Source organism: Bidens hawaiensis, unplaced genomic scaffold (assembly GCF_021521415.1).
Source record: "Bidens hawaiensis isolate Kalapana, Puna unplaced genomic scaffold, B.hawaiensis_p1.1 tig00042286_1, whole genome shotgun sequence".
Classification (NCBI taxonomy): Eukaryota; Viridiplantae; Streptophyta; class Magnoliopsida; order Asterales; family Asteraceae; genus Bidens; species Bidens hawaiensis.
The window spans coordinates 97209-122560 of NW_027497482.1; the positions used below are offsets into that span (position 1 = coordinate 97209).

The window sequence follows — 25352 nt, forward strand, 5'->3', positions numbered from 1 at the left end:
ATAACTGCAAAACACTGATGAGGGGTGGGTGTTAGCCTGTCTAACACTCCTCCGATGCTTAAGTCAGTAAACTTTATTTAGAGATAATAAAGTTCAAAATATAAAAATAGATGAGGAAACATACCTTTATCCTGAGGATACGATCATACCAGTCAAGGATACTAACAAAAATATGCTTTAAGGTGGATAGCGTTCCAAGCTCTTTGTATAGGAACACCTTCCCTAGTGATTAACCTGTAGGCCCCTTTTCCTGCTTCTGAATCGATTAAGTAAGGACCTTCCCACTTTGGAGCTAGCTTTCCATCTGCTGGTTTAGTGGTATTTTGAAATGCCTTTCTTAACACCATATCTCCTACTTGTTGTAGGACTTGGCTATCCTTTGTTGGTATGCTGCCATTCTAATCTTGGCGAGATCTCTGAGTTCATAAATGGTATCTAGGTCTTCAGTAAGGCTTTGGTTGTTGGACTCAGTATCTTGGATGCTGGTTCTTGCTGTGGGGATCACCATCTCTGTAGGGATAACAGCTTCGGCCCCAAAGACCAAAGAGAAAGGTGTTTGTCCCGTTGCCTTTTTTGAAGTGTTTCTATTAGCCCAAAGAACAAATGGTAGTTCTTCATCCCATTTTCCCTTCTTGGATCCCAATTTCTTCTTTAAATTGTTGATGATGATCTTGTTACTTGACTCTGCTTGACCATTGGCTTGAGGATGTACTGGAGTTGAAGTCACCATCTTGATTCCCCAACTTTCACAAAAGTTGGTTATTCTACTACCTATGAACTGTGATCCATTGTCACAGACAATCTCTGTCGGGATACCAAATCTTGTCAAGATATTGCATTTGATGAATGAGATCACATCCTTTTCTTTAACTTGGACAAATGCCTCTGCTTCGATCCACTTGGAAAATAATCTGTCATAGCCAGCATAAAGACCTTTCCACCAGGAGCCTTGGCCAGCTTTCCCATAATGTCCATCCCCCATTTCATAAATAGTCACGGGGATATGATAGGATATAATGGTTCAGTTTGTTGATGCAAGATGTTGCTGTGTCTTTGACAAGCATCACATTTTCTAGAGAATTTCATTGCGTCCTTCTTCATTGTTGGCCAAAAGTAACCTGTCCTCAATATCTTGGATACTAAGGCTCTGCCCCTAGTGTGGTTTCCACAATCATCTTCATGTATATCCTTAAGAACTTCTTGTGCTTCTTGATATTCCAAGCATCTCAAGTGTGGACCTGTGATTTTCTATACAAAGTATTATTTAGGATAATATACTGGGTTACCTTCATTCGGAAAGCTCTTGGATTTTCTCCTTCTGGAATCTGATTATCTTGAAGATACCGCATTATGGGATTGGTCCAGTATATTGGATTATCTTCAGGATTCAAAGTCTCCTGGACTTCTTGGTTCTCCTTCGTTGCTGGAGTCAAGATATGCATGATAGGTATCTTGACATCATCTGGTATCTTGAGAGCTAATGCCAAATTTGCTAAGGCATCTACTTCAGTGTTCTCTTCTCTTGGTACCTGTACTATATCAAATGTTTCGAAACACATAGCTAATTTCTTAACTATTTCTAAATATTTTACTAAGTTTTCTGCATTCACTGCATAAGAGCCATTAAAATGGTTAACTAATAACAAAGAATCAACATAAACTAGAAGATACCTGATCTTCATATCCTTAGCTAATTGCAAACCAGCTATTAAGTCTTCATATTCAGCCTCATTATTAGTAGTCTGATATTCAAAAAATATAGATAGAGGTTTTATGTCCCCCTGTGGCGATTTTAGCAGGATGCCTAAACCTGTTCCTCTTATGTTGGAGGCGCCATCGGTATGCAAAGTCCAACTCTCCTTGATCTCCAGTTGTTGAACTTCCTTTTCTACTTCCTCAAGTATATCCTAGCTAAAATCAGCCACAAAATCGGCAAGTGCCTGAGATTTTATGGCTGTCCTTGGTTCATACAAGATATTGTATGCACTAAGCTTCACAGCCCACTTTGCCATCCTACCTGACATTTCTGGTTTTCTCAAAACAATTTTAATAGGATAGTTAGTTTTTACATGAATAACATGAGTTTTGAAATAATGTCTTAATTTGGTAGAAGCCATTATAAGTGCTAAAATCAACTTTTCAAGATACGAATACCTGGATTCAGCATCTAGTAGACTTTTACTTACATAATATATTGGATGCTGTTGACCTTCATGATCTTTGACTAAGATAGCACTTATTGCACTTCTGGAAACAACTAAGTATAAGGATAATGGTTCACCATCAATTGGCTTCATCAGGAGTGTTGCTAAGGATAAGTACTCCTTCAAGGATAACAATGCTCTTTCTTGCTTTTCTCCCCATTCGAACTTTTGATTCTTCCTCAGGATATCATAGAAGTCTTTACACTTCTCTGAAGATCTTGAGATGAACCTGTTGAGTGCAGCTATTCTTCCGGTAAATCTTTGGACATCTTTGACATTTATTGGTGACTTGATATCCAGGATAGCTTTGATCTGCTCAGGGCTTGCTTCTATTCCTCTCCTGGTAACCATATATCAAAGGAACTTTCCTGCTTTGACACCAAAATGACACTTGGCTGGGTTCAGCTTCATGTTATACTTATCCAGGATGTCAAATGCTATTGCCAAGTCTTTGAGATGATCCTCAGCCTTTCTTGACTTTACCACCATGTCGTCTATGTAGACTTCCATCGTGTCCCCCAGTTGGTCTTTGAACATCATGTTGACTAGCCTCTGGTATGTTGCACCTGCATTTTTTAGTCCTAAAGGCATTACAGTATAACAATATATACATGTGGGAGTCATGAAGGCTATATCTTCTTGATCTGAAGGCTCCATTTGAATCTGTTGGAATCCTGAGGATGCATCCATGAAGGTTAGCAGCTCGTGGCCAGCAGTTGCATCCACCATTGAGTCAATGTGTGGGAGTGGGAATGGGTCTTTTAGACAGGCCTTATTTAGGTCTGTGAAGTCCAAAAACACTCTCCATTTTCCATTTTTCTTCTGGACAACAACTAGATTGGCCCAACCATCTAGGATATTGGACCTCTCTTATCATCTTGGTTTTGAGCAGCTTCAGCACTTCTTCTTGTATGATAGCGTTTCTCTCAGGAGTAAACTTCCTTCGCTTTTGATGTACCAGCCTGAAAGATTTATCTATACCAAGTTTATGAGTAATTATGGACTTAGAGATACCTGTCATATCTTCATGTTTCCAGGCGAAGGTAGAAGCTCTTTTCTTTTGGAAGGATATTAACTCCATCTCAATATCCTCAGGAATACTTATTCCTAATAATACTTTGATTTCAGTATCCTGAGGATCCAAAGATACTTCCTTTACATCCTGCTCTCTTGCTTGCAGGACCTTCCCCAGTTTTTTCTGTAATTGCTGTGCTTGAGTAGGCTTTGTAGTCCATTCCATTAATGAAGCATAGCATTCTTTGGCATCTTGCTGATCGCTTTCAATCTTGATGACCCCCCAAGGACTTGGTAGTTTCACACATTGATGATAAGTTGAGGGTACTGCCTTCATGCTGTGGATCCAGGGCCTGCCTAATATCACATTACAACAAGATAATGAGTCAATAACACAAAATTTTTTGTAGAGAGTTAGTTCCTTCAATATATATTAGAAGTTTGATTTCTGCCAAAGTGTTCTTGGTTTTGCCACTGAATCCTACTAGAACTGAGGATTTTGGGATAATCTCCGTTTCCGGGATATCCATCTTCTTTAAGGCATCCATTTGTATAATGTTCACAGAGCTTCCTCCATCAACGAGTATCCTGCGCACAAAACAGTTAGTTATACATAAAGTGATTACCAAACCATCATGGTTGGGATCCACAAGATCACATCGGTCCTCCTCGTCGAAAGATATGATCCTTTGAGTTGTCAGAGTGGAAGTGCGGAGAGGTCTTTCTCTGTTTTCCATCTTTGTTTCTTTTGAACGCTTCTTAGCTGCCGAATATGAGGTTCCACAGATGTCGGATCCTCCCGAGATAAAGGATACAACCTTAGCTCTGGGTGGAGGAGAAGGTGCCCTTTCAGGTATGTTGACAGGATCCTGACTCTTGTTCTTGTTTTTTCCAAACAGTTCCTTCAGGTATCCTTTGCTGAGAAGATATCATATTTCCTTCCGAAGTGCTATGCAATCTTCAGTGCGACGGCCAAAGTCATCATGGAATGCACACCATTTGGACTTGTCTTTGATGGATCCGGGCTTTTCATTTTTCTTAGGCCACCTGGCCTTGTCACCTAGATCCTACATGGCACAAATCACACCACTAATATCAATGTTGAAACAATATTCGGAGATTTTAGGATACTCTTCGTCGTCTTCATCTTCTTCCACAGCATTTATCCTAGGATTATCTTGCTTGGAATAAGGCTTGGGCCTAGTGTACTTCTGTGGAGTGTCTGACTTTCTACTGGTAGCTTCATACTTCGGATAACCGAGCTTCCATGAGCTTTCTTGTCGTCCTCTAGCCGAACATATCTAAATGCCCTGTTTCTGACTTCATCAAGATTCCTGCATGGAGTCATGACAAGGTCATCATAGAAAGGAGAATCCTTTCTTAGTCCCATCTTGACGGCTTCGACAGCAGCTGCCATGTCAAGGTTGGGGATCTCCAAAGCTTCCCTGCTAAATTTGGTTATGTAATCCCTTAAGGATTCATTATTATGCTGAACAATTCTATATAACTCACCTGTCATTTTCTCAAAAGATCTACTACAAGAAAATTGATTATTGAACAAATTAATCAAATGAGAAAATGATGTAATAGTGTTGGAGGGAATACTCAATAACCATTTGAGGGTTGGCCCCGTTAATGTTGAGCCGAATCCCTTGCATAGGCAAGCTTCTTTGATGTCAATGGGGATGGGGTTGATCTCCATCCTTTCTCTGTACTGAACTACGTGTTCCTCAGGATCCGTAGTGCTGTCGTAGAGCTTCATGCTGGGTGTCTGGAACTTCTTGGGGATCTCCACGTCACATATCGGCCAAGTAAATCTAGATAACTTATGGCTACCTGCGGGCACTTCAGCTATGGGACGTATTATCCCTGGGATACTGGAAATCATATCCTTCATTTCTGTAGTTCCCTGGCTATCTCAGGAGGTTATCCCCTTATCATGTACATGTCCATGGTTAGTGTATAAATTAGCATTAAATAAACTGTTACCAAGGTCATGGTTAGGTCTCTGGTATCCTGAGCCTTGACGGCTAGTTCCTCCATTGAGGGTATCCTCAGGATAAGGTGACGCCTGCATAGGGATGTCATCTCCAACATGCACTCCTGACGAGTATATGCCAACTGGCATGGTTGAGCGAGGCTGCATGTTGGTGGATTCTGGCCTCTTTGGTCTAGGAAGTTCTGAGGAAACCGGAAGATAAGTTCCTCCGTATCCTGATTGCCGCTGAGACGGAGTTCTTGTTGATTGTGTCCCCAAGGATCCGGGATTCTGAAGGATGGTTGATCCTGGGGAACCAAAATCAAGAACCCTGGGCATGATTGGAGTAGCCTCCTGCCCAGGCTTCTTTTTGATTCCTTCAATCTCCTTAAATAGCCTTGAGTTGGTCTTTTCTTGCTGCTCCATGTGTGTTTTGACCTGTTTCATCAAAGCAAAAATGTCATTGTTAGAAATAACCGGGTCTACCCGTGTAGAGGATACCGCAAATGGTGGAAGTTCTCCTCTGGGCTGAGTGTTCTTCTTTGGCATTGGTGTAGGTTCCGAGTTGAAGTTTGAAGCAGCGGTGACCACCGGAGCAAAAAGTGAGCTGGTTTTTTGAGGCCATTGTAAAGAGAATGAAGGTGAATGAAATAACGGATTTCAATGATTGAAGCACCATAGCCCCACGGTGGGCGCCAAATTGTTTTGGTAAAAAATTAACAACCGTGATTTCATAACCAAATCAGTAAATCGGGACTAGGTGCTTGTAAAGATGGCATGAACACAGAGATTTGTTGCTAGGAAAAAACCTGTTATCCTGAGGATAACAAGAAAAAACCCCGGGTGGTGAAAACTATCACCACAGCTTTATTAATAATAAAGGTGATTACAAGTGTGGAGCTTAAACTTTGATCGTGATTACAGAGAATGTGAGTACTAGTAAGTTCTCGAGTGCTAGAGTGTGTGTCATGATCAATGTTTTGGAGCTCTATTTATAATAAACAAAGTCTAACAACTATTGCCTATAATTTAGGAAATATGAGACCAAATCCAATTAACCATTGATTATTCAATCCCACACGTTTCCTTATCGGCTACGCTCCAATAACAGCAACTGCGAGTCTTCGGGAGATCATTGCAACGGTCTTTGACCTGGTAAACAAGGAAAGTAGCTGACAATGTGTTAGTTATATAATGTAATTAGGATACCTGTCGCCTTTGGAGGATACCGTATCCTAGATTAGTCTGAATACTGTTTGCTGAAGATACTGCATAATCTGAGCCCTAACAATTCTTAATAGGATAATTAGTTTTTACGATGATAGTATGAGTTTCAAAATAATGTCTTAACTTAGTTGAAGCCAAAATTAGAGCGTGAATAAGTTTTTCTAGGTGAGAATACCTGGATTCTGCATCAAGTAGACTTTTACTTACATAGTAAATTGGATGTTAGTTACCTTCGTGATCCTTTACTAGGACTGCGCTTAAAGCAGTGAGAGAGATGGCTAGGTAGAGGATCAAGGTTTCTCCACACAGGCTTCATCAGAGCGGGGGCCGAGGATAAGTAGTCCTTTAAAGCGGTGAGGGCAGCCTTGTGGTTCTCCGTCCACATGAATTTCTTGTTTTTCCTTAGGATGTCATAAAAATCTTTACATTTCTCTGAGGACTTTGATATGAACCTGTTCAATGCTGTCACCCTTCCTGTTAATCTTTGCACCTCTTTGATGTTCGTTGGGGACTTGAGATTTAAGATAGCCTGAATCTGCTCTGGACTTGCTTCTATCACCCTTTTGGTTACTAGATATCCAACGAATTTTCCAGCCTTAACACCAAATACACACTTAGCAGGATTTAGCTTCATGTTATATTTGTCAAGGATGTCAAATGCTACTTCCAGATCCTTGAGGTGATCTTCCGCCTTCTTTGATTTCTCCACCATGTCATCGATATAGACTTCCATGGTGTCTCCTAATTGATCCTTGGACATCATATTAACTAGTCTCTGATACGTAGCACTTGCATTTCTAAGACCAAATGACATAGCAATATAACAATATATGCCCATAGGGGTTGTAAATGATGTGTCCTCTTGATCAGATGGTTCCATCTGGATTTGTTGAAATGCTGATAAAGCATCCATAAAGGTCAACATTTCATGCTCTGCGGTAGCATCCACCATAGAGTCAAGTGGGAAGAGGGAAAGGATCCTTGGGACATGCTTTATTCAAATCAGTAAAATCTACACATACCCTCCACTTTCCGTTTTTCTTTTGAACTACAATCACATTGGCTAACCATTTTGGATACCTTACTTCCCTAATCATACCTGCCTTTAATAGTTTCTGTACCTCTTCCTGGATGATTGCATTTCTTTCCGGAGCAAATTTCCTTCTTTTTTGACGAATAGGCATGAAAGAAGGATCAATTCCAAGCTTATGGGTTATAACATCCATAGAAACACCTGTCATATCTTCGTGTTTCCATGCAAAGGTTGATTTTCTTCGTTGTAAGAAGGATACTAGATCCTTCTCAATGGATTATTGTTTCTCAACTCCGATTAGTACTTTGCTGTCAGGATCCTCTGGGTGCAATACCACCTCCTTAGGATCTTGTTCCCTAGTCTCTGTGACGTTTCTTCTTGCTTTCGGTAATTGATATGCTTCCCTTAGCTTTTTTGTAGGCTTCATGGAAGAGGTATAGCTAGCGTCTTGCTGTTCGCTTTCTATCTTCGCTATTCCCCATGGGGTAGGTAGCTTCACACATTGGTGGTAAGTAGAGGGAACTGCCTTCATTTCGTGTATCCAAGGCCTGCCAAGAATAACATTGCAACAAGACAAGGTATCAGTAACACAAAATTTTTGAATAGAATTTACTCCCTCTATATATATGGGGAGTTTGATGTCCCCCAATGTATTCTTCGTTTCTCCATCGAATCCTACAAGGATTGAGGATCTCGGGACGATTTTCGATTCTGGAATATTCATTTTCCTGAGCACTTCTAATTGTATAATGTTGACTGAACTCCCCCTATCAATGAGGATCCTACGAACATAATGATTAGAAATAAACAGAGTAATGACTAAACCGTTGTGATGAGGATGTTGGACGGTGACCCGATCATCCTCATCAAAGGAGATGACTTTTTTCTCGACCGTTGTAGAAGTCTTGATCGGCCTTTCACCATTCTACAATTTTCTTTCTTTGGCATGCTTTTCACAGCAGAATACGAAGTACCGCATATGTTAGAACCTCCTAAGATTACATTGATAAAATGAGCGTCCGGAGGAGGTGGAGCAGCCCTTTTTGGGACTGGCTCAGGATCCTGGGTCCTTGACTTCTTTCTTCCGAACAGCTCCTTGAGGTAGCCTTTGCTGAGGAGGTAGCTGATCTCCTTTCTCAAGGCGATACAGTCTTCTGTCATGTGGCCGAAGTGTTCATGAAAAGCGCACCATTTGGATTTATCTTTAGGAGGAGGAGCCTTCTCATTCTTCCTCGGCCATCTCGCTCTGTCACCCAAGCTCCTAACAGCAAGCATTACTCCTCCCATATCTATAGAGAAGCAATAATCAGATATCCTTGGGCAATCTTCATCATCCTCCACAGCGTTGATCTTCTGGCCATTTGGTTTGGAGTATGGTTTGTAGCCGTTATTCCTGAAGTAGGATCCTTGTTTCTTGTCTTGAGTTTCACTCTTTGCCGGAGTATTCAGTTGATATTGTATTCTTTGATCCTCCTCTAACCTGATGAATCTTAAAGCTCTGTTTCGCACTTCATCTAAGTTCCTGCAAGGGGTCATAACAAGATCCTGGTAAAATGGAGAGTCCTTTTGTAATCTCATTTTGAATGCCTCAACAGCTGTTGGGACATCTAGATTTGGAATTTCCAAGGCCTCTCTTCCAAACCTAGTAAGGAACTGTCTTAGGGGTTCCTCACGAGGTTGGTTAACTCTATATAAATAACTAGTTAATTTTTCAAAGGATCTACTGCATGAAAATTGAGTATTAAACATATTGATTAAATGAGAGAAAGAAGTAATTGAATAAGGAGGAAGACTTAGCAACCATTTAAGAGCAGATCCAGTGAGTGTTGATCCAAAGCCTTTGCATAAGCAAGCCTCTTTTAGCCTTTCTGGGATTGGTTTGATTTCCATCCTCTCACGGTACAAGGCTACATGTTCCTTAGGATCTGTGGATCCAACATATAACTTCATACTAGGGGTGGTGAAGCGCTTTGTTATCACAACATCACAAATTGGTGGAGCGAATCTGGACATGTTATGGCTTCCTGCTGATAACTCGAGGATAGGTTTGATGACTCTTGGTACACTGGATATCATATCCTTGAGCTTCTGTAACTCACGAGCTATAGTTTGATTGATTCCTGTATCCTGCATACCACCATGATTAGTGCCAAAAGATAAATTGTTGTAATTTTTACCTCTTGTGTGATCAAAAGATCTCCCCCCATAGCTGTGTCCGGGGTATATTGTTTCAGCGTCAAGAGTTGGTCCAGCAGGAGTAGTGGTTTGCATGGGTATGAATCCCCTTCGTAGACCTTAAGTGGCCTTGATCGTGGTTCCTTCAAAGGTTTTTTCCCATAAGGATAATAGGATTCCGGATGTTGATGGACGATGGATTCTGTCTGGAAGTCAAAGGATCCTAGTTGATAGATAGAGGATCCTTGAGGCTGGTGATTAGAGGGTCTTTGACGGAAATCTGAGTGTCCAAATTGAAAGGCGGAGGATCCTTGTGAATGGTGGCTGGAGGATCTTAAGTGCTGACTTGAGGATCCTTGTTGAACGATAGATGATCCTTGCGAATACTGGGTAGAGTATCCTTTCTGGAAGAGATCCGAGGATCCCTATTAAGGATAAGAGGATGTTGGGCACCTTTGACCAAGAAAATCTGGAGTGCTGAAGTTAAGTATTTTTGGGATGATGGGACTTGCGTCTTCAGTAGTCTTCCTAGTTCTCTTGATTTACTCAATCTCATGCAGGATCCTCTACTTGTTCTTGTTCTGCTGCTCTATATAGTTTTTCATCTGTGCACATAAAACAGGAACATCATTGTTAGCAGTAACCATTTGGGAGACAGTAGTGGATTTTGATCGGGAGAAAACTGCAGTCTCCTTTTTTTGAGCAACAGTTGTGGGCTTTTGTGGCTTCATAGAGACAGGTAGTGGTGGCAAAGATACTTGAGCCGAAACACTTGAAGCAACGGTTGTAGAAACAGCTTTTCCTTGAGAGGCCATTGAGTGATAACTTTGAGTGTAGGGATCGAATAAAGGTAAGAATTTTTTGGGATTAAAGCACCAAATGCCCCACGGTGGGCGCCAAATTGTTTTGGTCAAAAATCGGTTTAAGGATCAAGTAACCAAATTAGTTTATAAGGATTGATGCTTGTATGAATAATATGAATAAAATGACAATTCTAAGAGATGAACAACGAGATTTATACGAGGAAAAGCCCTTGGTAACTAATATCCCACCGGCATAAAAACCACGGGTAATGAAAACTATCACCACCAATTATATTAAGCTCAAAAGAATTACAAGAGATTGAATCAAGGTAGATCGTGATTACAAAGTGTTTTTGCTAAGATTTCTAAGTGCTCAAGTGTTGTCTCTTATGTGATCTAAACAGCTCCTATATATATAGTTACAAGAAGGATAATTAAATAATAACTAGCCATAAAGAGCATTAATTGTCCTGGAGAGAATCTTGGAGCGGTTACTCATTGTTATAAACGAGTTGTAACTCCTTCCAACCTCTTCAATCTTCAATGCTTTGAACAAGTCTTTAACTATTGATGATCCTTTATCCATAAAGGATCTTTATTCCTATAAACAGTCGCCAAGAATAGCTTATTCACAAGGATCAAGAATCTTGGCCCTAACAATATCCAGCAGGAAACTGACTGGGAAATTCAACAACTAGCCCAGGATAAGATAAATGGATATTGTTTACTATTGGGGCCTCAAATGTCAGGGGGACAGGCTTAGGAATCATCCTGAAATTGCCACAGAGGGACATAATACCCCGGTCATGCAGATGTGATTTCCAAGCCACCAACAATGAAGCTGAGTACGAAGCTTTAGTTGTTTGCCTTTAGTTATCTAAGGATTTAGAAATTAAAAGCATTGATGTATTTGTGGATTCCTTATTGCTTTCTAACCACTTCAATGGCTTTTATGCTGTTAGAAGTGAAAAACTAACCGAATATCTCCAAATAGTTAAAAATATGGCAGAAACATTCGGTTCCTTTGTCATTGAAAAGGTACCTAGGGAGGAAAATGCTGAGGCGGATGCTTTGGAAAATCATGGATATGCTATTAGGATCCCGACGGAAATAAAAATTCCGATCATACATATCCTGAATCCAGCCACAGATATGTTGCCACTCGATGAAAAGCAAGTTATAAGAGAAACTGCCAACCAAGATCCTCAAGTTAATAAAGTAACAGACACAAAAGATGCTGATCAGGATCCTCAAATTAATCAGGAATCCTGGATCCAACCTATCAAGAAATATTTGCAGCACAATGAGATTCCTAAGGATGAAAATCCTAAAGCCTTTAGTACGAAGGTATCTAGGTTCCTTATCTTAAATGGCATTTTCTATAAAAAGTCTCTCGCAGGTCCATACTTGAGATGCTTAGAGGATCATGAAATACAAGAAGTTCTAAAAGAATCCGTGAAGGAGACTCTGGGAATCACACTGGAGTTCAATCATTGTTCTCCAAAATCCTTAGGACTGATTATTAATGGCCAACCATGAGGAAGGATGCAATGATCTATGCTAAAAATGTGATGCCTGTCAAAGACATAGCAACATTCTTCATCAACCACCTGAGCCTATCCATCCAATAGTATCCCCATGGCCTTTCATGAAGTGGGGTATGGACATTGTGGGTAAATTACCAACAACCCCAGCAGGAAAACTCTTCATGTTAGCAATGACATACTACTTTTCCAAATGGATTGAAGTAGAAGCATTTGCCCAAGTTAGAGAACAAAAAGTGATATCATCAAAAGAAATATCCTGACATGCTTTGGAATCCCAGTCGAGATCATCTGCGATAATGGGTCTCAATTCAATGGCAAGAGAACCACTGACTTTTGTGCTGCATGGGTATCAAGATGATCACTTCCACTCCAATACACCCTCAAGCCAATGGACAAGTAGAATCTTCAAACAAGATTATCATTAACAATTTAAAGAAGAAGTTGGGGACAAAAAACAGAAAATGGGCTGAAGAACTACCATTTGTGTTATAGGCAGATCGAACTACATGAAAAAGTGTAACATGGCAAACTCCTTTCTCTTTAGTGTTTTGGGTCGAAGCGATTATTCCAACTGAAATGGTGATCCCTACTGCAAGATCCTACTTTCAGAATCTTGGAACCAATAATCAGGATCTTGCCTATGATCTTGACGTGGTGGATGAACTTAGGGATTCTGCAAGGATTCGTATGGCAGCATATCAACATAGAATCACCAAGTCATATAACAAGAATTTTAGGGTCAGAAGATTTCAAGTAGGAGATTTGGTATTAAGAAAGGTATTTCAGAAAAGGACGGATACTAAGGATGGAAAACTAGCACCCAAGTGGGAAGGACCATACAAAATAGAAGCTGAAGTAGGAAATGGAGCATATCAGTTATCTGCTATGTATGGCAGGATCCTGCCAAGATCCGCTGTTCACCTTAAATTTTATTTTGTGTACGTTAGAATTTTGTTTCTAACTTGGTATGGTATGTATCCTAGCCCTGCTTTCAATTATTTATTTATATTATTTTTAAATCCCATTACTGACTTAAGCATCAGAGGGGTGTTAGCCGAGCTAACACCCACCCTAACCAAGGTTCAAGTGTTTTACATAATTGGGATCTCGACTAAGAAGTGAATGCATTCCTAGGGCTTTGGCCACCCCTCTATGTTTAAGGTTCTAAAACCCTTCTAAGGTTTAAATGTCTTCACCTTTCTAAGAATTGGGTTTAAACAACTCGCTAGGAGCGTACGTGTCCACATGTAATTCAAAATTGCGGGACCAGTTCATCTTAATGGTGGTTGACAATTTTGTTATTATATATTATCAATGGAATAACATGAACATGTTATACAACCATGGCTTGTCCTAAGTATTTACATAACGTTTTGGCATCTTCATGTCACTCACGTTTGGCTTGTCCCAAGTATTGAACACTTGTGTGTTAACCCAAGTTCTAAGTTATTTTTGGGATTTTCCCCATGATCTTTACTATCAAAATTATTTTTGGGATTTTCCCCAGAATCTTTACGATCAAAATTAGTTTTGGGATTTTCCCCGGGATCTTTACGATCAAAATTATTTTTGGGGTTTTCCCTAGCATCTTTATGATCAAACCTACTTTGGGATTCTCCTCAGGATCACTGAACCATCTTAGTCAGTATCTTAACATACCTTGCAAGATCCCAAAGATCAACCCAAGATGACGATTATGACGATTAATTGGAACCTCAAAGATTCCTGGTGTCTACAAATTTAAACCTTCTCCTACCCTTACCAAGTTTGGTTACTTGTTTATTTTTCCTAAGTATGTGGTGAAACATTATTTCCAAACTGATGATTTTATCCGATTAAGCATAATACAATAAGAGCTTTTATCAACATATTTCGACATAAAACTAAATAGACATAAGTAAAGTCAAAAGGTTGTTAACATATTAATCAAAGTAATATCTCTGACTTCGTCCTGAAACTCAAGATCCCTCCATCAGAGATATTAAAAAGTTTTCCTAAACATAGTAAGAATAGTTAATGCTTCGTCCTGAAACTCAACATCCCTCCACCTAAAGCTATTCATTGTTCTACAAACTTAAAGGCAAATTGTTAAAAACATCACCACATAACAGCAAAAGTAAATTGTCTTAAGTACAACCATATCAAAAGCTAGCAAATAAAAACCATCAGACAAGAAGGGGCTCGGCCTTGTCTTCAATATCCTTCATTACCCCTCCGTAAATCCTGCAACCATCCTGGCCTGCACAACCTTGTCAACATCACCAGCTTCAGCATCCCCGACCTTATCCTTGGCAACCTTGCTCCCCTCAGCAAGATCATGCTCTGGTTCCAAGCCTAACTCAGCCCTTAGCTTCGCTTCCCTAACCTTCAAACCTTCCAAGTCCCAGGATGCCTTGTCAAATTTGGGGTTCATGGCCTCTTCCATCAACATAACTCTGGCATGAAAGATGGAGTGAGTAGCAGATAGTTGAAGATTTGTCTTGAATTCCTACAACTCCTTGGCGTGACTAGCCTTGATCGCCTCGAGATCCTTTTTTTGCTGGTCGCATAGATAAGACTTCTTTTCAAGGAAAAGGGATTTAGCCTCGTCGATCTTGGTAAGATTGTCCACTTTCTCCCTACAGACCTTAAGCTCCCGCATAGTGCTGTTATGGATCCTTATGATCTGTTCAAGACCCTGCAAAGATTCAAATAGGTTAGTTTCAAAACACAATTCAAGGTAAATAGGAAATGGTGGAAATCCCGACCTGCTGGACGATAGGCTTAAGATTGTCAAAGGTCAGGGTTTCAGCAGTATGCCCAACTGCCTCACCCCTTTTCTCTTCTTCGATGAGGAGGGCTTGCGCTTGGAAGACGGAACAAATGGTTTAGAAACTTCGTTAGTGGTTAACTCTTTTCTCTTGATGATGTTCTCAATATCCTCCAACATAAAACCATGCTTGGCTGAGAAAGAAATCAAAATCAACATAAGTATGAAAAGATGGCTTGAAATCATTATTGGGATACTCAACAGACATGCTTTTTGAGACGTAGCTTGTAGAGGAAGAAACAGGGATTTCTAGAGAAAAAGTTTTTCTGTCTCCGGGATCCTCAGGATAGCAGGAAACCTCTTGCAAGCCTCTGCTGTTGGTGGTGCGAGATACTCAAACTTCGGTGCTGCATTGACAAAAAAAAAAGATAAGTATTCACCTCATTTAATTATTTATTTGATTTCTATTTAATCCTACCCTCGTCATCCCATTGGAAAGGAAGACTTTTTCCACCCAAGATGGAATCCCTCCGGACAAAAAAGAATTTCCTTTTCCATTCCCAGTCATTTTTCGTTGTTTTCAGGATCAGGTGAGTTTGGCCAGGAATGATTTGAAACACAAATCTGCTGGAGCTGTGCGTTCTCAAGCGATAAACAACGACTAAATTGGAGATGCCAAAATCAAGATTGTGGGTGGTGATAATGTGGTTCAACATAAACAGAATCCTCCAAGCCATTGGCATCATTTAGGCGTAACTCAGGCCGGTGATTTGAAGAACTAGGAAATAAAATGCGGGAAGGGATAGGATAGACCAAGAGAAAAAGGATAGTAAGTGAAGCAAACCCAGGTTTTGGAAATGAGGTTTGATCGCATCTATTTCTCGAAAGGACGAAAGATGGTTCCTTCAGGAAACACCTCTTCGGTTTGAAGATGAGCGATGTCACGATCGGTAAAGCAACAGGTTTCGAGATTCGAAAAGGCAAGTAGCTGCTGGTTAAGGAACTCTTTGCCGGAATCCTCAGACGATACATAGGATCTAGTTCTCTTCCTTGCCATTGGAAACTATAATTATGGCGAAAACCCTAGGAAAATTAGAAAAGAAGAGTGAGAGAGAAAAAATTACCTTGATTCCGGGTTTGAGATGAAGATAAATAATGCTAGAATGTAGTAATTATAGGCAATTATCCTTACATTTAAGATGTGGTGGTTAATTTGCTTAGGAATTTGAACCAAGTCTTTCCACATTAGCTGAGCTAACGTTATCAAGATAAGAATTAAGAAAAAATATTATCGTTGTAAAAGTGGTTTCCAGCTGACATATTTTTTAGGGACAATTATTATGGGTCAGTTTCTAGATTGGGATCCTGACCGATATCTTGATTGATATGCTAACGACCAGGATCCTTAGCAGGTTTGGAATCCTAAACCTCATTTTATTTGACCTGACTAATATGCTTGCAGGTTACTCTTTCACTAACAACATGAAACGGCTAGTAGACTCAATCTTGCTGATAACTCGGAGGACCAATCAATTAACACGTGGGAGCCAGAAGAATAAGCCCACAACAGTCGTATGAGTGCAGCTTAAGTGAAGACCTAGTAAATATGCTTATTTTAAGGATATTTATTATTTTCACTTAGTATATAATGAGGCTGATGCATGCCTTAGTAAGACAACATCTGCTCACACACTTTTACTCACACTCTCTGTAACTTAGACGCCATAGCAACTAGTTCTCGATTTGTACTTCATCTTTTACCATTAATAAACTGAGGCGATGGTAATTTGTACTTCATCCTAGGCTTTTCCTCGCTACACAGCTGTGTCACCCTTTACTTTTACAACGATTGTTTACCATATTTTTGAAGACCACACTACCTCACTGAACGGAATTGTTTAATTATTGCTTCGGTCATTTTTTACCAAAACAATTATTTTTTTTTTTGAAATTTTTTAGGGATTTTCTATTAAGATCAAAAACCCTTCAAAAAAATATTCAAAAATAATAATAAAAAATTCATAACTCAAAATATAAATAAAAAAACAACAAATCTAAAAAAAACTAAAATGTTTTATTCGTTGTCCTCGTTCAAAAAAAAAAGATACTCGAGACAATATTCCAATGAATTTACTTGAAATCCTCCACATTTTGGATGGATTTGGAATCCCTTTATTTAATGGAATTTGAAGGAATTGAATCCTAATCGCAATTCGTTGACAATCAAGCACACCAAAATAGAATTAAGATTCCAGTTCCAACAAAATGAACACGCCATGTCATGAAATTTTAATTACAATTTCTTTGAATTCCCACGAATTATGTGAAATGGATGGGAGCCCTAATAGTAATTAACTTTAATATAGTTACATTTTTTAACCGGTTGAATACGTTAACTTTTCATCTTTGTCTGAAAAGATTTTTGACTTTTTATTAAGAAAATATAGATAATATATATCTACTTTTTTATTTATTATCGAACATACATCTTACATTTACCTTTTTTTATATATGTATTGCATTAACATAAATACTAGGCTGGAGGTAGCTATATGGACTCACTAGTGAATGGTGATCTGCCGCAAAAGGAGCCCATTATTCAAAACTCATGATCCAATTCAGGTTGGAAGCTTTTGTGCTCAATTAATGAATGTTCTATGCCTCTTTTTTTTCTGTTATCAAGCTGTAAATATATTGATTTAAGGGTTGTCTTTCATACGGTTAACATTCTTTGGTTCAAGTTACACACTGATGCAAACACTTAGCTCTAGGGCGGCCACCATTTAGAGCATCTATTTTCAGAGGTGCACAAAAAACTTGAACCCGGAACCGAAGCCGAAAAAAATACCCAGAACCGGTTTTTTTAATACGCGGGTTTTTAATACCCGAATCCATACCCGACCCTACCCGTATGGTACGGATAGGGTATGCATTTTAGTACCAAAATCCGTACCCGGAACCGGACCCGATTTATACCTGGTAATACCCGAAACCCGGAATCGGTTCCATACCCGGAACTGGGTTTTTCCAATAACCGAAACCGGTTTTTCAAATACCCGAAATTACCCGAAAAATACCTGACAAATACCCGAAAACACCCCTAAAAATTGTAACCCCTTAAAAAAATCCAATCTATACCCGAAAAAACCCGGGAAAAAGCCCCAAAAAAACCCAAAATTAGGGTTTTTTCAATACCTGGAAATATGGTATTCAAATACCCGGTTTTAGAATACCCAGTTCTATACCCGACCCGACCCCAATGCATAGGGTATGGTTTTTAGAGACAACACCCGGACCCGAACCCGACCCATGTATTATTAATACCCGATTTTCCAATACCCGGTTATACCCGAACCCGGTTCCATACCTAAACCCGAGTATTTGAAAAACCTGATTTGTGCACCTCTACCTATTTTGCAGTAAATTAGTTTCGGATTTTACTTCTCTTTATTCAAGGTTCGGGTTGAAATCATTAAACGTTCCAAAAAATTATGGGGAAGATTTTTGTGGAGGCAATGATGGAAAGACAAAGATCCTTTGGGTTGCATGAGATAAAGCGATCGTTTTAAAGAGAGAAGGTGGTCTTGAAATCTCGGTATTGGCTTGTTAAAAGATGCAAACCTTGGGCTCATGACAAAATGGTGGTGGCGGGATAAAAACGAACCGAACATATTGTGGATATTTGCCATTTTACATTGCACCGTAACTAAGAACGTCTCCGAGGATTTAAATATCTTGGCCGAGCCAAAATAAAATGGCCCATAGGCGTTAACGAATAACGAAATATATAAGCTAATTTTTATAAACGACGATTAATGTTATAACTATAAATATAACAAACATATAATATGAATGTAATACCCAAATTTTCGAAGCCCTAAAACTTAATACTTATACGAGTTATTAATAAAAAATTTATTAAAATTAATATAGTTATTTTAATATATACTCAATTTTTTAAAATTGTTTAAAGGATTTTAAATTGTATACTGAAATAAAAGTTAAGGGTGACGTATTACTAAAACAAAACAAAAAGGGTTAAGTAAGTAAATAATATATTTAATTATGAAATAAAGAGCACGGCTATATTTGCGATTACTTGAAACTTGTTTTTGTTGTCATTTTCTCCACCAAGACTTTCCGGAAAAGTTATCATGTGAACCTATCTTTCTGGTGACTTTTAAACACCAAAATTAACGACCGATTCGACCAATTGACGATGCCGTTTGACTCAAGATATTTTATATATCAAATATATATATATATATATATATATATATTATTGTATGTATGTATAAAAAAGTTTGGGCCCCCAAACTTACGTGCCTTGACCGGTAGGGCTATAAACGAACCAAACGAACACGAACAAGGCCTTGTTCATGTTCGTTCGTTAAGAAAATAATGTGTTCACGAACGGCTCACGAACACTTACCGAACGAGATTTTATGTTCGTGTTCGTTCATTAAGGAAATTAATGTGTTCACGAACACAAATGGACACAAATAAAATCGGTAAAGCCTAGAGATTGAGACCGATGTATTTATCAATGTAAATAATGAAAGCCTGTAAACAAATCGAATGAACACGAACAAGGGCATGTTCATGTTCGTTCATTTAACTTTAAAAGAACACGGACACTTAATCGAACAAATATTTATGTTCATGTTCGTTTATTTAAAAATGGGCATTTGTGTTTATTTGTTTAAAATCTAAACGAACATAACTGAACAAAGATAAACGAGCATGCATGGACAAATGTAAATGAGCACAAATGTAAACGAACTTAAATGAAAACATTTAAATAAACACGAATTAATAAATAAAAAACCTTTAAGTAGATGGCCTATTCAAATAATATTTACTTATTTTCTATTAATGCATAAACGAATATAAATAGACAGACATAAATGAACATAAACGAACGTTCATGGACATAAATGAACGAACGGAACATGTGTTCATGTTCATTCATTTAATTAAACGAACACAAATTTTTTGTTCATGTTCGTTCGTTTATTAAATAAACGAACATAAACGAACTTCCCGCCAAACGGTTCACGATAGTTCACTCGGTTCGTTTACAGGCCTACTGACCCGGGGGGGGGGGTGTGGCTCATAAACCCTCCAGGCCGGTCTTGAATGGCTAATTGTCTCGCTTTTAATCATTTACAATGTCATCTAAAAAGTCTATTAAATTTTGACATATGAAAGCATTTTAGTGTTTTTTCAAAGACAATGTTGACTTGTTTTGCATCCTTCGTTTTTAGTTTAATCAGATGAATATAAATTAAATTTTTCTGAGGAAACATATAGAAAATGAATTATGCAATATAATACGTGGTTTGGATACCACATTCACATATTTGGCCTATAAAAGTCAAATACAAATGCAAATATGTTCATGCACAAATCTTTTAGGATTTTAGCCCCTTATATCAAGCTCTCAAAAGAGATTTTTTTTTTAAATGGGAAAATTGTTAGACATAAAATGGTTTTTAGGAGATAGAAAGGTTGGTGATGGTTGTAGAAGATTCGCCAATTGAAATGGTAAATGTCAAATTAAATATAGGCCTTGTCATTCTTTGTCTGCTGAGGTGGACCAGACACTTGTGTTCCGTCTCTTGTATATTTTATTCGTGTTCCGCTAATTGGCGGATGCCAGTTTATAGTTGATCGGCGGTCACCTAGCTTACCCCTATATGTCAAAAGTGTTTTTGATAGACATCCGTCATTTGAAATGGCAGATGGACATCTGCCATTTCAAATGACAGATGTGAATAGTGCCTGGATTTTCCTCTGACCACATTTTTTGTATTTTATTATATTTGACAGACATCCGTCATTTCAAATGACGGATGTGAATGACGGATGTGAATAGTGATTTTGTACTTGATTTGACAACTACCCTTTATTTTTTTATATATATTTTTAAGTTTATTTTACATTTTAAAAAAATACGCCTTTTTAAAATCTATGCCAAGAATAATTTTTAAAAACAATCAATCTTGTAATTCTAATAATTAGTATTATTAATAAATATTAATTAGTACACCTAGCTTACCCTTATTTTTGTATTGTTTTAATATGAAACAAATCATGTAATAACTAGTGTTTTACCTGGCGCATTGCGTCGGGGCAGGTTGTTAAAACCCGGACGGTGGTAAAGCCAAGCGTCTTGGTCCTAAGTCTTGAGTCAGTAAGTCGACGCGAATTCGGTCAGTTTTGATTGCGTGCGTTATTATACCAAAACTAAAACCAAATATAAAACAAAAAAAATCAAAAAATTGATTGCGTGCGTTTTGATTGCATGGTTTGGAGGCATTTACATATATCCCTTTCCTAAACTTTGAAATTACATATTTCCCAAACCATATGCTTAAAGAGTATTGTACATTTTACATTAAAAACTTGTATTTTGAGAAAATATGTAATTTCAAAAGGTTAGAAAGGAGAAATATGTAAAAATCCCTTAAAAAAACAGGTAGGACTTGTATTTGGACTAACATTATACAATGCGCTCGTTTATTAATGCAGAATATATAACATGCAACACTTGATTTGGGGCTCGGTCAAGATTGTGTATAGACTGTTGGATAAGCAATGTCTTCCTATGCAAGAAAATTCCAAGGCTGTTGTCCACGGTGAAAAGGAAACAAGAGCTTTTTTCGGAGTCAACTGTAAACATCGGCAATATTTCGGTATAGGATTTGCAAGAATGTCAAAATCTTCTATCCACTATGACACGAGACACTTGAAAATGGGTCCTTGATGTGGATGGCGGCTTTCTAGTCAACTCAATCCGTCACATGTATGATTGATCAAGGAAATGACAATATGGAAGAGGTATCTTATGATTGGAACAATTGGGTACCCATCAGCCTAAATACTTTCAATTGGCATGCGGTTTTGGATCAAATACTAACTAGGACTACCTTAAGAAGAAGAAATGCCCAAGTTCCAAAAAACCTTTGTCCTCTATGTGGTTCGCATATATGAAGAGACAACATAACACCTCTTCTTAACATGTGAATTAGCATAAGTGATATGGGCAATAATAAGTCAATGGTGCCATATTTAACCAATTTTCGTTTTTTCGGCAAAAGGGTATTTTCAATTACCAAAAGAAATATCTCCTGAAGCAAGAAAAAGAAGATGCTAGGGTTGGTTTTAAGAGTCGCGTGTTGGTGCATATAGAAAGCCCGGAACAACAAGATCTTTAACAATATTGAAACAAAAATTCATTGGTGACATAAAGGTAAGGATCCTTTGGGTGAAAAAGTAGACAGAAAGTTTCGTCAATAACTTGTAACAATCAGTGTAAATTTTGCTTTTCTTGATTCATTGCAACGCTATTTGTTGTCTTTGAGGTTTTAGCTTCGGCTTACCTCGTTTAACGTATATAATACAAAGTTGCCATTCAACTTAATATATACATTACAAATTCAGTCTTTCTCTCTTAATTTTCTTACATTAATAGAAGTTCATGTTACAAAATTACAAAGGGAAACCGTTTTTCTCGATGTAGATATTCATACAACAACCACAAAGACAATGTTATTACACAAATTTACAAAATCATTCACTAGCCCTTCTCCCTCCACTTTATCATGATAATTAAATCTGAATTAATAAACATTAACTAGGCCAATACCCCTTACCCTTGTACTAATTACAGTACTTCATTTCTCATTTGTGATCATGGACGTACACGATTCGAATCCCACGAGTTCGACGAAGCTGAATTAGCATCGAACTCGTTAGACCACCAACTCATCATGTCCTTAGCACCATCCATGTCCTTGAAAATGTCCAACTCGTTTGCCTGCACCTGATTTATTGATTCGGAATTAGCTCCTTTGTTGCTCAAGAACTGATCTATTTCAGCTTGAAATGCCAAATAGTACTGCTGGAAATCCATGCTTGAATGCTTTATATTCTCCGTTTCAGGTGCGCATGTTGATGACCCAACGTTGATTCCGTTCATGGAACCGTCTAATTCGTTAACCAACATATTATTAGGTAGGGGATACACTTGTTGATGGTTGTTATTACATGGTCCATAAAGCTGAACCTTTTGAGCGGAATCAGGAAGAACATGATGCATCATTAAAGGGTTTGATGATTCATTCAAAAGCTGGAGACTTTGCATCATCTTTTCTTGAATTGGATTCAATTTGCAAGGCCACATGGTCATATTAGGGTTTTCAAGACTTTGGAGTTGCATGTGAAGTTGTAGCCTTTCAATGGCAGAATTACTTAGGGTTTCCATTCCATTGCCACTTTTGGGATCTTGGGTTGAACCGGGGATCCTACCAGCATGAGACTGTTTTCGCCTTCCAAGTAACTTCTTCTTCAATCTTGTGTTCCAGTAGTTCTTGATGTCGTTATCTGTTCTTCCAGGCAGTTGCGCAGCAATTATAGACCACCTATATGATTTTGCAAGTGGTTCAATAATAGTCCATATAGATGCATACCATAACAAAAAGGGTTTTGCACATGAATGCATAGATCTAGGTGAAATTTGAGCATGTTATGACATGGGTCATATTCTTTGAACAAAAAAAACTTAGACAAGTGCAAAAGACAAGCAGACACGAGTTGAAACATGAAAGACAGTTACCTGCTACCAATACTAATATAGAGGCTGCAGATGATGTTGTCCTCTTCTTCAGAGAATCCTCCATGCTTGATATTAGGTCTTAGGTAATTCAACCACCGTAGTCTGCAACTTTTTCCGCACCTCTTTATGCCTTCAAAAAATATCCAAAATCCTTAAGTTAGGCTGCAAGTTATACTTATACAGACAATTTGACCAATAACGGAAAAAAAGAAAAGAAAAGAAGAATGAATTTGCATACCGATCTTTTGAGGAAGAGCTATCCAGTTGCCACCAGTACCATATTTTTCGATATAATCTTTGAGTTTAGCATCTTCTTCAGGAGACCACGGTCCCTTCTTGACGTTTGCTTTGTCACAACAAGGTGCTCTTCCCATCTTTGTTCAACTTCTTTGCCTTTGTTTGCAAGTCTCCTCTCTCTTTGTTTGAGTTTGTGGAAGATGTATCAGAGAAGACCAAGAATTTATAGTGGGTAAGAGGATTAGGGTTGGTTGTGAAGTTTATTCAAAGAAAAGAAATTGATACGCTTCTAGGGTTTTGGTGACTTTTTTGACAACTTGACGCATAGAAACAATAGAATAGTTATATGCTTAATTATGTCAAATTATTCTTAATTTTTTATTCTAGATAAGAGTTTTATCCACTTATAGCCTCAAAATACATACACCATTTAAGTTTTGTAAGTGTTCAGGTGTTGGTATTATGTATTCACTATTATATTTATATACAGTGTAATAATAACAGAGAATATAGCAATTAGCAGCAACTAGTAAATTGAATTTTAGTAATACAAGCTATGATTATTGGCTTATAGTGATGTGCAATGACCTTTATAACTTCAATTTTTCTTGTTAATTAAATGTTATCGTAATGGATAATTAACTCTATTTGTCACCGAAGGTATTGTCAAGATTGAGATATCATTAAGTTACATAGATCTTGACTCGGACATCATATGCCATGTAATCGCAAGTGCATGAAGCTAGTTTTCTGTAAGAATGCCATTCTCTTTGATGACAAAAATTGTGGAATAATGGGTAATAGCTTGGATTACTGAAACTAATTTTTCATAAACAAAATTAAAAAAAAATCAATTACAGAACTGAAATATGGTTAATGAACTGTAATTTCAAACTTTGTTAACAAATAATAAAGATGCAACAAGACAAACAACTACACAAATATCTCTTGGGTATCTTTAAGTGTTAATATTTTAAAGTAGACTCTGAGAAATTAACTTTATTTTAATGTTTAAAGGTGTAATGGTGCAAGTAAATTCAAGAAAGAAGCCTCCATACTCTTTGTTTGTCGCCAACCTCTCGTTCATTGTTCCATTATTATAGCTACAGACGGAACAACTATATATGTACGTGTCAAATCATAAAACAAAACATTTGTCTAAAAGTTTGGGTCATCTCTTAATATCAATAGGAAAATGATTAGTGCTTTCTTCTATCAAGATATTGATAATAGTTACCTTACTTTTTTATAAGGGTGTGTATTATGGAAGCGGAATTCTGCCACCTCAGCACACACCAGGATTAAACACCGCAACATAGGCAGCATCAAAGGTGCTTGAAGGTGGCACTGTGATTAGAGCAGCGGGCATGAGTACTAGTTTCTTTGTTTATTCATTATTATTTTTTACTTTTAATTTAATATACTAGCCAGTTATTTATCTTTACCTGATTTCACAACCACATTTCACTCCATCATAATACACCCAACTTTGTGTAAAATGTAAAAGTCACTTTTATCACCTTGGTGCTTACTTTTGCGATTTACCCCCTTCACATAGCCTAAGAGGAAAGCTAATTTAGTAATAGAACAAACTAACAAAGGATATGATGATGAGCAAGCATACAAACCCAAGACCAATGAGTTTGAACCACGCATATGTTAGCCTATCTTGTAAGTTTGGGTAAATGTGACATGACTTCGAGTCTAGCGGTTGTTTGAGTCAGTCTTTCCTCTAGTATAATTCAAATACGAATTTCTCTTTTTG

At 38.0% G+C, this 25352-nt stretch overlaps 1 protein-coding gene across 1 annotated transcript; it reads right to left on the minus strand.

Moving 5' to 3' along the window:
• Nucleotides 1–14187: 14187 nt before the first annotated feature.
• LOC143593503 (transcription factor MYB36-like) lies at nucleotides 14188–23854 on the minus strand. Its single transcript, XM_077073116.1, has 6 exons — nucleotides 23589–23854; nucleotides 23351–23480; nucleotides 22439–23156; nucleotides 21849–21944; nucleotides 14474–14658; nucleotides 14188–14416 (listed from the first exon to the last, which is right to left on the minus strand). Exons 1-6 carry the CDS (start codon nucleotides 23722–23724, stop codon nucleotides 14188–14190), a joined length of 1494 nt encoding a protein of 497 aa, XP_076929231.1. The 5' UTR covers nucleotides 23725–23854.
• Nucleotides 23855–25352: the final 1498 nt, after the last annotated feature.